Source organism: Ranitomeya imitator, chromosome 4, assembly GCF_032444005.1.
Source record: "Ranitomeya imitator isolate aRanImi1 chromosome 4, aRanImi1.pri, whole genome shotgun sequence".
NCBI lineage: Eukaryota > Metazoa > Chordata > Amphibia > Anura > Dendrobatidae > Ranitomeya > Ranitomeya imitator.
The window spans coordinates 422,080,937-422,098,038 of NC_091285.1; the positions used below are offsets into that span (position 1 = coordinate 422,080,937).

Below are 17,102 nucleotides of genomic sequence, written 5' to 3' on the forward strand. Positions count from 1 at the left end.
CTTGGTGTCCAGCTGGGGTCTTGCTGCCAGGCTGGGCTCTTGGTGTCCGGCTGGGCTCTTGGTGTCCAGGCTGGGCTCTTGGTTTCTGGCTGGGCTCTTGGTGTCCGGCAGGCTGGAGGCTTCTTCTTGTCTCTGGGTCTTGCTGGCATATGTGGGGGTTGAAGGCCCAGACCAGGTTTATATAGATTTGGGGATGTCTGGCCATTTAGATAAAAAATCCTGTTTCTGAGCATGCTCAATAGAAAAAAACGTATTGCAGCGCTGCATTGCGTCGTACGACGTGTCTCGACGCATCCGTCGCTCATAGACTTTCATTCTAGCAAAAGACGCATGCCGACGGATGCGCCGAGACACGTTTTATTGTCGGAGCCAAAAAACGTTACAATCTACGTTTTTCCAGACGACGTGTCGCCTCTTTTCGACGCATCCGTCGAAAGACGTATACCGACGAATGCCAATTCGTCTCAATGCGTCGCCAATACAAGTCTATGGGAAAAAACGCATGCAGCAAAATATTTTGCTGCATGCGTTTTTTCGGCAAAACGACGCATTTTAACGTATTGCAGTTAACGCTAGTGTGAAAGTAGCCTAAGTCCTGACGTTTCTCAGTATATCAATCTTAGTCCATGGGTGTAAGTCTTGATTTACCTCAGGATATCAATCTTAGTACATGGGTGTAAGTCTTGATTTGCCTCAGGATAACAAGCTTAGTCCATGGGTGTAAGTCCTGACATGTCTCAGGATATCAGCAGGACAGTCTGATACCATTGGAACACTAGATAGGAAATGTATTCTTGAACATTTTAGAAAGGGCACTAAAATAGGTCAAAGGAATATCTCATTACAATAACAGTCTATGATAATCTATCATATAGACCCTTCCCAGAATAGGACTTAACAGCAAGTTCTAAATCGGGTGTGGAGCAGACTCAAGATCATGATGCCTGTTGTTACCCTGATGCTTTATGAGATCACTGACACTGGTATCTAAATGTTGTGTCTGTCAAATGCATGCTAGTTCCCTTATAAACTTGTGCAACTTAATACCCTTTCCATTTTTATTATTGATTGGCCAGCCTTTTATCCTGATTAAATGGTCGTCCTATCTGCTGATTGAGCGACGTGTGTCAATACACATAATTAAGCCACCTCCATTGGAATATACTGAACACAGGAAACTCAAGACTGGATGGCGTATGTGGTCATATACCTATCCATCAGCAGTCTTCCCTTGGACCGGACCAGTGTAAAGATGGCACATAAGGCTAACTAATCAACAGGGTGTGAAATCAATAATTAAAGAGATTGTTTGGCCTTAGGCTACAAGTCTGCAATCATTCTGCAATCACTCTATGAGACTGCAACCTTGTGAATCCTCACATCGTGCATATTGCGTGCTGTAAGGGTTCTCCGGTGCCAGAACTGGGAGCCGATTTGCAATTTGAATACATGTGCTTAAATGCCGACTAGATGTGGGCGGTGTCACTCAATGCAAGTGTACTGAATGAGGCCGAGCACGTGTAGTCAGAATGTTGCCGGAAGTATGCAAATCGCAAACTTGCAGTCTCATGACCACTCACTCCCAGCACCAGAGCACCCTCACAGTGCACTGTGCTCACAATGTGCGGATTCACAAGCCTGCAGTAACATAAAGTGATTGCAGACTTGTAGGCTAAGACCAGGCAACGCCTTCAAGAAAAAGGGAATTAACTGTAGGAAAAATTTAAGTTAAGTGTAATAGTTTCTATATAATACACATTTCTAAATATTAAACCTAAAGTTACCAAGTTTGTTCGTTACAACATATGTGCATGGAGATAAAACTATGCCCATTGTGGGAAAACAACGTCAGCAATTTATAAATCAAATAAATCCACATTCTTAGAATAAAAACGTAGCCATTTGATCATCCCATTATGTGGTGTCTGATTGATGTAATTGTTTAATACACTTACAGAGTGATCATGATTCAGGCAGAAAGACTGGCAGGGAACAGTAGTTCTACAGTTCCAAAATCCTTAATATGTTTGTGAGTAGCATAATGTAGATGTTTGTGAGTAGCATTATGTAGATAATATCTCATGATTGCAAAGTAGTCATCTTAATCATGTTTCATTTTGATGACCTGAATAAAATACAGGCAGAGTACTAATCATGTTCCATGACTAAAGCCAAATGACGTCTGACTTTACGCAGTCCCTAGTAACAAATTGATAATTGTTGGTTGCAATGGTTTACCAATTTTGTCTTAACCCATGTGTTTATCTATGTATGCTAATTATATTCATAGTGTGTTGCTAAAATTCTCTGTTTCAAGGTATCATCCATTAATAGAGTTTTAAGGAATCTACCTTCAACCTTCATCTTTTCTTTGGAGCCGTCAAGTCCAGGTAAGCTGAACTTTACAACATACATGTTATTAAGTGATAATACAAGGTTCTTATAGCACTTGAAGAATGATTTAATAGTTAGAGTTAATAGGTAACTTAAAAAGATTTTCAAGTATTCTTAAATCAGAAGGTACAGCATAAAGTTGGGTAATGCATGAGTACAGACAAATAGAACAGAAGTGTGCCAATATCTCTGGAAATGTAAAATTCATAATTAGAAACCTTGTTCCATAGCTCTGACATCTAATTTACTGACCTATAGCATTTTTTACATGTGGGTTAACATGTTCTTTAACCCCTTTCCTCCCTGAACAAGATTGGTATGTGGTGCCTCACATGCCATTAACCTAAAGTGTCATACTGTTGCAAGAGAGATATTACTTGCAGATGCCTTTAAGTAAATTTATCCAATATAGGTGCAGCCAAATCAAAAGGCTACAAAGAATATTGTAGGAAAAAAATTCTTCAAAACTTTTTCAGGAAATGAAAAACTTCACCAAAAACTCCCCATAAAAGGAGCGTTTCCATAGCCCTTTTCACAAGGTTTAAGAAAAAAATCAGTGTGAACCTAGCCTAAAGGTACCTTCACACATAACGATATCGTTAACGATATCGTTGCTATTTGTGATGTAGCAACGATATCGTTAAGGAAATCATTCTGTGTGACAGCGACCAACGATCAGGCCCCTGCTGGGAGATCGTTGGTCGCTGAGGAAAGTCCAGAACTTTATTTCGTCGCTGGACTCCCTGCAGACATCGCTGGATCGGCGTGTGTGACACCGATCCAGCTATGTCTTCACTGGTAACCAGGGTAAACATCGGGTTACTAAGCGCAGGGCCGCGCTTAGTAACCCGATGTTTACCCTGGTTACCAGCGTAAAAGTAAAAAAAACAAACACTACATACTTACCTACCGCTGTCTGTCCCCGGCGCTCAGCTTCTCTGCACTGCTCCTGCACTGGCTGTGAGCACAGCAGCCGGAAAGCAGAGCGGTGACGTCACTGCTCTGCTTTCCGGCCGCTGTGCTCACAGTCAGTGCAGGAGGAGTGCAGAGAAGCTGAGCGCCGAGGACAGACAGGGGTAGGTAAGTATGTAGTGTTTGTTTTTTTTACTTTTACGCTGGTAACCAGGGTAAACATTGGGTTACTAAGCGCGGCCCTGCGCTTAGTAACCCGATGTTTACCCTGGTTACCCGTGGACCTCGGGATCGTTTGTCGCTGGAGAGCTGTCTGTGTGACAGCTCTCCAGCGACCAAACAGCGACGCTGCAGCGATCGACATCGTTGTCAGTATCGCTGCAGCGTCGCTGAGTGTGAAGGTACCTTAAGCCTCTTGTCACCACTACCATGTGATTGCAGGTTGATGACACATAACTATGGACACCAGAGGTATAACAAAGAACCACAGGTCCGCCATTGGTAAGTATTAGGACATGCCATATACTATTACAGGCAATAATGCTTTGGAATACTAACTAATGAAGTCCTTTATTAGAACTAAAAGAAAATGCAATAAAAAATATTCAAAATATAAATACAATTTTTGGGCTTTTTACAATAAAAGATATTGCAACCAATAAAAACAGTGAAGTATAATATACATATAAGGCATCTCCGCAATCATAATGACTTACAAAATTGAATACAAATAATTTATACTTCATGGTAAAATTTAAAAAATACAAAATTGCAGAAAAGAATGTCAGATTTAATTTTTACTATTCGTCCCCAGTGGAGGTAATAATAAAAGCCAATCAAAAACTTACTAATAAAGTTACTTCAAAGAAAAAAGTTAGCATGTACAAAATGCAATTACACAAATATGTTGCTTTTCTTTTTATAAAACATGTGCAAAAGTCCTAATAGAAAAGCCATGTTCCCACATTTTTTCTGCCGGTGTCCACAACATAATACGCAGTAGCAATCTACTGTACTTCTATTATTCTGTTTTTCTGCAGTCTTTTTATGCATGTTTTTCATGTTTTTATGTGTTTCCGATGCATATTTCAAGCAGTGTTTCTTTAGTGCAGAATGCAGCAATTCTGCAATTTAAAGGGAACCTGTCACCTGAATTTGGCGGACCGGTTTTCAGTCATATGGGCGGAGTTTTCAGGTGTTTGATTCACCCTTTCCTTACCCGCTGGCTGCATGCTGGCCGCAATATTGGATTGAAGTTCATTCTATGTCCTGCGTAGTACACGCCTGCGCAAGGCAAGATTGCCTTCCGCAGGCATGTACTAAGGAGGACATAGAATGAACTTCAATCCAATATTGCAGCCAGCATGCAGCCAGCGGGTAAGGAAAGGGTGAATCAAACACCCGAAAACTCCACCCATATGACCGAAAACCGGTCCCGCCAAATTCAGGTGACAGGTTCCCTTTAAAATGCAGCTGAGTATTTTACATGCGTTTTTCAAGCTCCCCAAAGAAACACATTGAGGAAATAAGCACGAAAACAACACAGGTTAGGCTAGTTTCACACATCAGGTTTTTTGCATCAGGTACAATCCGTCGAATTTCTAAAAAAAAGGATCCGTTTTTTTTCCGCTCGATCCGTTTTTTTCTCATACAGTTGTATTAGCTCCAGATTGCGCCTGATGTCCCAACGTTTCATCCGTTTTTTGCTGGATCCGTCAAAATTAGTTTTACGGCGAATGGAGAAAACGTCCAGAGCAGCGTTTTTTCTGTCCGGTGGAAAACTGCACAACAACTGATCCAGCCAAAAACATATGAAATGCAGGTATAAATGGCTGAATCCTGCGCCTGGTCCAGTTTTTAACAAAAATCATGCATTTTCCATTCTGGAATCTCTCTCGGAACAGGAAGTCACTGTATTCCCGGGTGAAAAAAAAACAAAAAAACGGATCCATCGCTTCAGTTTTTCACTATTCCTGTTCTGGGTGGAAAAGAGAGAGAGAGAAAATTCATTCTCCAGCAGGACTTGGCAGAGAATCTATGGGGTATTGTCAAGTGGAAGATGAGACACCAGACCTAACAATGCAGACGAGCTGAAGGCTGCTATCAAAGCAACCTGGGCTTCCATACCACACCGCATTGATGCGTTAATAGATGCAAAAGGAGCTCCGACCAAGTATTGAGTGCATTTACTGAACATACATTTCAGTAGGCCAACATTTCGGATTTTAAAATCATTTTTCAAGCTGGTCTTATAAGGTATTCTAATTTACTGAGATAATGACTTGGGGTTTTCATTGGGTGTAAGCCATAACCATCAACATTAAATCATCATCAACATTAATCATCAACAACCAGGGATTGAAGTGTGAGGAGGACAATTTGCATCCTTCTGGGAAAAGTGAAGAGTCTCCATCAGCAAGAAGATCGTTGGGTACAGCCGGGACCAGCTGCTTTGATAGCATTGCCAAACCAGGGATTGAAGCTTGAGGAGGACAATTTACATATTCCAGGTGCCTTCTGGGAAAAGCAAAGAGTCTCCCTCAGGAAAAAATACAGCAGATTATACAATAAGGTTATACACAGTAGATTACGCAAGAAGGAAGATACACAGCAAGTCAGCAGGATCTAGGACCACAATGGTAGGTGTGATAACCTACATAGTGAGCTGCAACATGTGCTACATGTTCACAGATCGACCAGAAGAAGAATCCAATTTCACCTGCCAAAAGAGTAGACTACTGGCCCTTTTAGAAGAAAAGGTGCGGGGTCCGGAAGAAATAATTGCAACTTTGACATTCATAAAAGAAAATGAAGATTTTCTAGACAGAACAGAAGCATCTCTACTGGTCATAGAAGGTGAATAAAGTGTAAGAGAACCTCAAAAAGCAGACGAGTGGAAGCATGTGGCCAAAAGAAGCAAGAAGACCATGGAGACATCACCAACCACACAACTGAGAAACCGATACCAAGGCCTTGTGGAGGATGAAGATAGCACACCTAAGGATGAGGCACTACCAGCAAGCAAAGAAGAAAAGGACACACAGCAACACCCAGAAGTCACAACAAAAAGTACAGCCAAGAAGCGAAGAAGAGTGGTAGTGGTGGGAGACTCACTACTAAGAGGCACAGAAGCAGCCATCTGCAGACCGGACATAACGCAAGAGAAGTATGCTGTCTCCCAGGTGCGAAGATCAAGGATGTGACCTATAGGATATCAAAGCTCATCAGTTCTAAGGACATCCACCCATTTCTTCTGATACATGTTGGCCCCAATGATACGGCAAGGAAAGACCTATCGACAATCTGCAAGGACTTTCAAGAGTCGGGGAAGAAAGTAAAGGAAGTGGATGCACAGGTGTTTTTTTCTTCTATCCTACCAGTAGACGGGCATGGCAACTGGAGATGGAGCAGGATCCTTGATGTGAACAACTGGCTAAGACGATGGTGCAGACAACAAGGATTCGGATTCCTGGACCACGGTGTGAATTACCTGTATGACAGACTCCTCGCCAGAGATGGTCTACACCTCAACAAACCTGGGAAACACATTCGCCAAAAGACACGCTACACTCATCAGGAGGACGTTAAACTAGAAGAAGAGGGGACGGGAAGAAAAACATTAGACACGAACATAAAACAAGAAAATATACTGATGAAGGATATGAGGTGTGGCAAAGAAGACCCAAGACATTATACTCAGACGGGAGGTAAGAAAATTTCTAAAACAATCAACAGGGAGGAGATTGCTACAAAACAAAATCCTCTAAACTGCATGCTCGCAAACGTCAGAAGCCTGACAATCAAGATGGAAGAACTAGAAGCAGAAATATGTACATAGTGGGAATAACCGAAACATAGTTAGATGAAAGCTATGACTGGGCAGTTAACTTAACAGGTTACAGTCAGTTTAGAAAGAATCGTAAAAATCGGAGAGGAGGAGGGATTTGTCTTTATGTAAAGTCTTGTCTAAAGTCCACTTTAAGGGAGGATATTAGCGAAGGGAATGAGGATATCAAGTCCATATGGGTCGAAATACATGTAGGGAAAAATAGTAACAAAATTCTCATTGGGGTCTGTTACAAACCCATAAATATAACAGAAATCATGGAAGGTCTACTACTAAGGCAGATAGTTGAAACTAATAACCATATATAAGTATAAAAGGGGACAATACAAATATCTCTCCGAGGATTTGTTTTACCAAGGAAGGTGATGTGATGGTCACAATGGGGCATTCTCTGCGTCTGGAGGAGAGAAGGGTTTTCCACCAACATAGAAAAGGATTCTTTACTGTTAGGGCAGTGAGAATCTGGAATTCCTTGCCAGAGGAGGTGGTGATGGTGAACTGAGTCGAGGGGTTCAAGAGAGGCCTGGATGTCTTCTCGGAGGGTAACAATATTGTATCTTACAGTGATTAGGTTGTTTAGAAGGACGTAGATCTGGGGATTTATTCTGATGGAATATAGACTGAACTGGATGGAAAAATTTATTTTTTTTGGCCTTACTAACTATGTTAACATTAACAGAAATAAACACTTGAAATAGATCACTCTGTGTGTAATGACTTTATATAACATATGAGTTTCACTTTTGTATTGAAGAACTGAAATAAATTAACTTTTTGATGATATTCTAATTTTGTGAGAAGCACCTGTAAGAGAATAGCATCCCCACACAGGTGACAATCCAGCAACTGTCAGCTGTCCACTATAGCTGACAACTTGCTGCATTAGTCACGATCAGTGTTGGCACCATCCATATCTATTTAACCCCTTAGTTGCTGCTGTCAATAATAACTACATAATATAAATGGATAACAGAGCATGGGGCCTTCCTCTTTATTCCCATTGGTGCCCTAAGATCATGATTGTGTGGTCCTGATATTTGCCATGGCAGATCACGGCCAAATAGCTGCCTTAGAGTCTGCCGGCTATAGTGACCTGTTCAGACGTTAGCGACATTTAGGAGGTAAAAATACACTTTTTCATTCCCGTCATGTCACGTTGCATTAATTCCTGAAAAGCATTGAATGGTTAATAAACTGCTTGACAGCAGTTTTCAATATGTCAGGGGGTGCTGTTTTCAAAATGGTATGACTTTGGGGGGTTTGCCAATATATAGGACCCCCAAAGTCACCTCAAACCTTGATAGGTCCCAAAATAAAAAATGTTGTACATTTCTAAATTTCTTTGTAAAAAAATTGCTGCTACATTTTTAAACCTTTTAAAATGCTACCAAAATAAAATAACATTTTACAAATGGTGCCGATTTAAAGCAGACATGAGGGAAATGTTATTTGTTAATGTTTTGCTTTGGTATGATGATCTGGATTAAAGGGATAATCATTCAAAGTTTGAAAATTGCACATTTTTTTTACATTTTTGCAAAATTTCTGATTATTTTTTTATAAAAAAAAAACACAAAACATACGTATCAACCTAAATTTACCATTATCGTAAAGTATAATGTGTCATGAAAATCAATCCCTAAATCAATGGGATATGTTGAAGCGTTCCAGAGTTATTACCACATAAATTGATAGTGGTCAGATTTTAAAAAATTTGGCCCAGTCACTAAGGGAATATAATTTATATTGTTAAATCTGCACAAAATACGATACCATCTAGCTTACAAGAGCCTGACACTTCAGAAGAAGAGCAAGAAGGACAAATTACAGATTTTAAATACAGTTGTTTGCTACTCTTAATATAAAATGCATTTTCACCTTGGAAATATATTACCCCTATAATTATTTTTATACAAAACATTTTGAACAATAAATTAATAAGATTGCACACAGAAATCACAGTACATAGTACAGTATAAGTGATATACGGTATGTACGTGCATTCCTAATAACAAATAGTGAAAAGAATGGAATATCTTGAATACATTATTATTATTATTATTATTATACATTTTTATAGCGCCATTTATTCCATGGCGCTTTACATGTGAATACGAGGCAAATATAGACAAATACATTAAACATGAGCAGATAACAGGCACACGGATACATAAGGAGGGAGGACCCTGCCCGCGAGGGCTCACAGTCTGCTGGGGAGGGGTGATGAAACACTAGGAGAGGGTAGGGCAGGTTGCGCGGCGGTTCAGCAACTTCAGGATCACTGCAGGCTGTAGGCTTGTCGGAAGAGGTGGGTCTTCAGGTTCTTTTTGAAGGTTTCTATGGTAGGCGAGAGTCTGATCTGTTGGGGTAGAGAGTTCCAGAGTATGGGGCAAGCACGGGAGAAGTCTTGGATGCGGTTGTGGGAAGAAGAGATGAGAGGGGAGTAGAGAAGGAGGTCTTGAGAGGATCGGAGGTTGCGTGTAGGTAGGTACCGGGAGACCATGTCACAGATGTATGGAGGAGAAAGGTTGTGGATGGCTTTGTATGTCATTGTGAGGGTTTTGAACTGGAGTCTCTGGGCGATAGGAAGCCAGTGAAGGGCTTGACATAGGGGAGAGGCTGGGGAATAGCGGGGAGACAGGTAGATTAGTCGGGCAGCAGAGTGTAGTATGGATTGGAGCGGTGCCAGAGTGCTAGAGGGGAGTCCAGAGAGTAGGAGGTTGCAGTACTCGAGGCGGGAGATGATAAGGGCATGCACTAGCGTTTTTGCGGTGTCGCGGTCAAGGAAAGCACGGATCCGGGAAATATTTTTGAGTTTGAGACGGCAGGAGGAGGCAAGGGCTTGGATATGTGGCTTGAAGGAGAGGGCAGAGTCGAGGATCACCCCGAGGCACCGGGCGTGTTGGACTGGGGAAAGTGAGCAGCCATTGACATTGATGGATAGGTCTGGTGGAGGGGTAGAGTGAGATGGGGGAAAGATGATGAATTCTGTTTTGTCCATGTTCAGTTGTAGAAAGCGAGCAGAAAAGAAGGCTGAAATTGCAGACAGACAGTGCGGGATTTTGGTAAGTAAGGAGGTGAGGTCAGGTCCGGATAGGTAGATCTGCGTGTCATCAGCGACACATCTAGTTTCTTATACATACAAATCATATAATTAGTGATGACCAAATTTACATACTGTATATAAATTGAAGCTTATATTTCTTCAATACATTAGTGATTGTTCCTAATTATAGATTCTCATCACTACATTAGGTGAAGAAAATAAATGTGAGGTTATTGCTTACTTGTCAAAATAAAACATGATATGAAAATCTGAATTTTATACAAAAGATCCAGCCTTCACAATTTATTTAAATAAAAAAATGTATTTCGAACAAAAGTTACAATTTAAAAGTGATAGATCAAGGTAAGAGATAAAAATATATTATGGAGATTCCCAAGAATATAACAAGGGAAAAGATCTGACTTGCTGCAAAAGGGTGCAGTATTTATATGAAGATTACAGGCATGGTATCTCTGCGCATGCCCAAACCAAATAATGCTGCACATCAGTAGTAATTGAAAAGGCATAAACAAAATATAAACAATCATTAGTTTTCAAGGTCTGCCTCTGAGTCTCATATATGTCAAGATGTCTGTTTTCTGCCCGGACATCCTATCTAAAAAACAGCATTTTACAGAGGATTTCAAGAATATCTGCAGGTCTAACAGGTTTCTTTAGCTGAAATGAACAAAACATAATTTAATAAAGCTATTGCATAACTGACATATAACAAGTAATTTTCATCATATTGGCAAATTATGGTTTAACCCCTTAGTGACAGAGCCAATTTGGTACTTAATGACCAGGCCAATTTTTGCAATTCTGACCACTGTCACTTTATGAGGTTATAACTCTGGAACGCTTCAACGGATCCCGCTGATTCTGAGATTGATCTTTCGTGACATATTGTACTTCATGTTAGTGTTAACATTTCTTCGATATTACTTGCGATTATTTATGAAAAAAACGGAAATATGGCGAACATTTTTAAAATTTTGCAATTTTCAAACTTTGTATTTTTATGCCCTTAAATCAGAGAGATATGTCATGAAAAATAGTTAATAAATAACATTTCCCACATGTCTACTTTACATCAGCACAATTTTGGAAACAAATTTTTTTTTTGTTAGGGAGTTATAAGGGTTAAAAGTTGACCAGCAATTTCTCATTTTTACAACATCATTTTTTTTTAGGGACCACATCACATTTGAAGTCATTTTGAGGGGTCTATATGATAGAAAATAATGAAGTGTGACACCATTCTAAAAACTACACCCCTCAAGGTTCTCAAAACCACATTCAAGAAGTTTATTAACCCTTTATGTGCTTCACAGGAACTGAAACAATGTGGAAGGAAAAAATGAACATTTAACTTTTTTTTGCAAACATCTTAATTCAGAACCATTTTTTTTATTTTCACGAGTGTAAAAACAGAAATGTAACCATAAATTTTGTTATGCAATTTCTCCTGAATACGCCAATACCCCATATGTGGGGGTAAACCACTTTTTGGGCGCACCGCAGAACTTAGAAGTGAAGGAGCGCCGTTTGACTTTTTCAATGCAGAATTGGCTGGAATTGAGATCGGACGCCATGTTGCGTTTGCAGAGCCCCTGATGTGCCTAAACAGTGGAAACTCCCCACAAGTGACACCATTTTGGAAACTAGACCCCTTAAGCAACTTATCTAGATGTGTGGTGAGCACTTTGAACCCCCAAGTGCTTCACAGAAGTTTATAACGTAGAGCCGTGAAAATAATAAATCGCTTTTGTTTACACAAAAATGATCTTTTAGCCCACAAATTCTTATTTTCACAAGGGTAACAGGAGAAATTAGACCACAAAAGTTGTTGTGCAATTTCTCCTGAATACGTCGATACCCCATATGTGAGGGTAAACCACTGTTTGGGCGCACCGCAGAGCTTGGAAGTGAAGGAGCGCCGTTTTACTTTTTCAATGTAGAATTGGCTGGAATTGAGATTGGACGCCATGTCGCGTTTGGAGAGCCTCTGATGTGCCTAAACAGTGGAAACCCCCCACAAGTGACCCCATTTTGGAAACTAGACCCCTTAAGGAACATATCTAGATGTGTGGTGAGCACTTTGAACCCCCATGTGCTTCACAGAAGTTTATAATGTAGAGCCGTGAAAAAAAAAATCGCATTTTTTCTACAAAAATGATCTTTTTGCCCACAAATTTTTATTTTCACAAGGGTAACAGGAGAAATTAGACCACAAACGTTGTTGTGCAATTTCTCCTGAATACGTCGATACCCCATATGTGAGGGTAAACCACTGTTTGGGCGCACCGCAGAGCTTGGAAGTGAAGGAGCGCCGTTATACTTTTTCAATGTAGAATTGGCTGGAATTGAGATTGGACGCCATGTCGCATTTGGAGAGCCCCTGATGTGCCTAAACAGTGGAAACCCCCCACAAGTGACCCCATTTTGGAAACTAGACCCCCCATGGAACTTATCTAGATGTGTGGTGAGAACCTTGAATGCCCAAGTGCTTCACAGAAGTTTATAATGCAGAGCCGTGAAAATAAAAAATATTTTTTTTTCCACAAAAAAGATTTTTTAGCCCCCAAGTTTTTATTTTCACAAGGGTAACAAGAGAAATTGGACCCCAAAAGTTGTTGTCCAATTTGTCCTGAGTATGCTGGTACCCCATATGTGGGGGTAAACCACTGTTTGGGCGCACGGCAGAGCTCGGAAGGAAGGAGCGCCGTTTTGGAATGCAGACTTTGATAGAATGGTCTGCGGGTATTATGTTGCGTTTGCAGAGTCCCTGATGTACCTAACCAGTAGAAACCCTCCACAAGTGACCCCATTTTGGAAACTAGACCCCTTAAGGAACTTATCTAGATGTGTGGTGAGCACTTTGAACCCCCAAGTGCTTCACAGAAGTTTATAACGTAGAGCCGTGAAAATAATAAATCGCTTTTGTTTACACAAAAATGATCTTTTAGCCCACAAATTCTTATTTTCACAAGGGTAACAGGAGAAATTAGACCACAAAAGTTGTTGTGCAATTTCTCCTGAATACGTCGATACCCCATATGTGAGGGTAAACCACTGTTTGGGCGCACCGCAGAGCTTGGAAGTGAAGGAGCGCCGTTTTACTTTTTCAATGTAGAATTGGCTGGAATTGAGATTGGACGCCATGTCGCGTTTGGAGAGCCTCTGATGTGCCTAAACAGTGGAAACCCCCCACAAGTGACCCCATTTTGGAAACTAGACCCCTTAAGGAACATATCTAGATGTGTGGTGAGCACTTTGAACCCCCATGTGCTTCACAGAAGTTTATAATGTAGAGCCGTGAAAAAAAAAATCGCATTTTTTCTACAAAAATGATCTTTTTGCCCACAAATTTTTATTTTCACAAGGGTAACAGGAGAAATTAGACCACAAACGTTGTTGTGCAATTTCTCCTGAATACGTCGATACCCCATATGTGAGGGTAAACCACTGTTTGGGCGCACCGCAGAGCTTGGAAGTGAAGGAGCGCCGTTATACTTTTTCAATGTAGAATTGGCTGGAATTGAGATTGGACGCCATGTCGCATTTGGAGAGCCCCTGATGTGCCTAAACAGTGGAAACCCCCCACAAGTGACCCCATTTTGGAAACTAGACCCCCCATGGAACTTATCTAGATGTGTGGTGAGAACCTTGAATGCCCAAGTGCTTCACAGAAGTTTATAATGCAGAGCCGTGAAAATAAAAAATATTTTTTTTTCCACAAAAAAGATTTTTTAGCCCCCAAGTTTTTATTTTCACAAGGGTAACAAGAGAAATTGGACCCCAAAAGTTGTTGTCCAATTTGTCCTGAGTATGCTGGTACCCCATATGTGGGGGTAAACCACTGTTTGGGCGCACGGCAGAGCTCGGAAGGAAGGAGCGCCGTTTTGGAATGCAGACTTTGATAGAATGGTCTGCGGGTATTATGTTGCGTTTGCAGAGTCCCTGATGTACCTAACCAGTAGAAACCCTCCACAAGTGACCCCATTTTGGAAACTAGACCCCCCAAGGAACTTATCTAGATGTGTGGTGAGAACTTTGAATGCCCAAGTGCTTCACAGAAGTTTAGAATGCAGAGTCGTGAAAATAAAAAATATTTTTTTTTTTCACAAAAAAGATATTGTAGCCCCCAAGTTTTTATTTTCACAAGGGTAACTGTTGTGAGTTCTATTTTTGGGCTCCCTCTGGTGGTTACTGATGGTACTGGGTGACTTGTCTTTCCTGGGTCTCTGGGTTCCACCTGTTCCATCAGGATATGGGAGTTTCCTATTTAACCTGGCTTTGCTGGCATTTCCTCGCCGGTTATCAATGTATCCAGTGTGTCTTGTTACCTCTTCTCCCTGCTCCTGGAACCTTCTGGTCAAGCTAAGTTTGGATTTTCCTGTTTTGGTGTTTTGCTTTATTTGGTTTTTAGTCCAGCCTGCAGATATGTGATTCTTGCTGCTGGTTGCTCTAGTGGGCTGAAATTGCTCCTCATGTACCATGAGTTGGCACATGAGTTCAAGTAATTTCAGGATGGTTTTTTGAAGGGTTTTTCGCTGACCGCGCAGTTCACTTTTGTATCCTCTGCTATCTAGCTTTAGCGGGCCTCATTTTGCTGAAACTGTTTTCATACTGCGTATGTGCTTTCTTCTCATTTCACCGTCATTATATGTGGGGGGCTGCTATTTCTGTGGGGAATTTCTCTGGAGGCAAGAGAGGTCTGTGTTTCTTCTAATAGGGGAAGTTAGATCTTCGGCTGGAGCGAGACGTCTAGGATCATCGTAGGCACGTTCCCCGGCTACTTTTATTTGTGTGTTAGGTTCAGGGTCGCGGTCAGCTCAGGTTCCATCGCCCTAGAGCTTGTTTGTATCTGTGCTTGTCCTTTAGTGATCCCCTGCCATTGGGATCATGACAGGTAACAGGAGAAATTGGACTGCAATAGTTGTTGTCCAATTTATCCCGAGTACGCTGATGCGCCATATGTGGGGGTAAACCACTGTTTGGGCGCACGGCAGAGTTCGGAAGGGAAGGAGCGCCTTTTTGGAATGCAGACTTTGATAGAATGGTCTGTGGGCATTATGTTGCGATTGCAGAGCCCCTGACAGGGGCTGACTGGCAAATTTTGGCCTGGGGGGCAAGCACACAGCAGTGGCCCATGAGTAGTGGCTCATCCTTAAAGGGGTTGTCGAATCTTATGCTACATGTCTACAGACACTATGTGTGAATCCTCATATCATGCGATATGAAGATTCTCTGGTGCCGGCAACAGGTGGTCTTGTGACTGCAAGCATGCGATATATATATTCCCAGCCACATTTCGACTAGACTGTTTTGGGCCTTGTTCAATACAGTTGCATTAGGCCATGCAAGTCTAGTCGGCATGTGACCGCATGTATGCAAATCACAAACTTACAGCCACACACCCGCCAAATGACCACAGCACTGCCAGCAATGTGAGAAGCACAAGTCTGCAGTCCAAAGAATGACAGAGTGAATGCACCAATGACACACACACACACACGCACAGCCCCACTGTATAATGACAGACACACGCACAGCCACACTGTATAATGACACACACACAGCCCCACTGTATGACACACACGCACGCACAGCCCCACTGTATGACACACACACGCACAGCTCCACTGTGTAATGACACACACAGCCCCACTGTATAATGACACCCACACAGCCCCACTGTATGACACACACTCAGCCCCACTGTATAATGACACACACACGCACAGCCACACTGTATAATGACACACACACAGCCCCACTGTATAATGACAGGCACATGCACAGCCCCACTGTATAATAACAGGCACACACAGCCACACTGTATAATGACAGGCACATGCACAGCCCCACTGTATAATAACAGGCACACACAGCCACACTGTATAATGACAGGCACACGCACAGCCCCACTGTATAATGACACACACACACGCACAGCCCCACTGTATAATGACCCACACACACAGCCCCACTGTATGACACACACACATAGCCCCACTGTATAATGACACACACACGCACAGCCACACTGTATAATGACACACACACAGCCCCACTGTATGACACACACGCACGCACAGCCCCACTGTATGACACACACACGCACAGCTCCACTGTGTAATGACACACACAGCTCCACTGTATAATGACACACACAGCCCCACTGTATAATGACACCCACACAGCCCCACTGTATGACACACACTCAGCCACACTGTATAATGACACACACACAGCCCCACTGTATAATGACAGGCACATGCACAGCCCCACTGTATAATAACAGGCACACACACAGCCCCACTGTATAATGACAGGCACACGCACAGCCCCACTGTATAATGACACACACACACGCACAGCCCCACTGTATAATGACCCACACACACAGCCCCACTGTATGACACACACACATAGCCCCACTGTATAATGACACACACATGCACAGCCCCACTGTATAATGACACACACATGCACAGCCCCACTGTATAATGACACACATGCACAGCCCCACTGTATAATGACACACACGAACAGCCCCACTGTATAATGACACACACGCACAGCCCCACTGTATAATGACACACACGTACAGCCCCACTGTATAATGACACACACGCACAACCCCACTGTGTAATGACACACACGTACAGCCCCACTGTATAATGACACACACACGCACAGCCCCACTGTATAATGACAGGCACACGCACAGCCCCACTGTATAATGTCAGGCACACGCATGGCCCCACTGTATGACAGGCACACACACGGCCCCACTGTATAATGACACACGCACGCAGCTCACACATGCACGCAGCTCACACACGCATGCAGCTCACACGCACGCAGCTCACACACACACGCAGCTCACACACA

General features: G+C 42.2%; 1 protein-coding gene across 1 annotated transcript in view; it reads left to right on the plus strand.

Annotated features, from left to right (window-relative positions):
* Positions 1-17,102, plus strand: part of PAX4 (paired box 4) — a 215,832-nt gene that overhangs the window by 100,699 nt on the left and 98,031 nt on the right. The window contains exon 4 of the mRNA XM_069765445.1: positions 2,318-2,390. Within this exon, the coding sequence (XP_069621546.1) occupies positions 2,318-2,390 (73 nt within the window). The remainder of the gene's footprint in view (positions 1-2,317; positions 2,391-17,102) is intronic.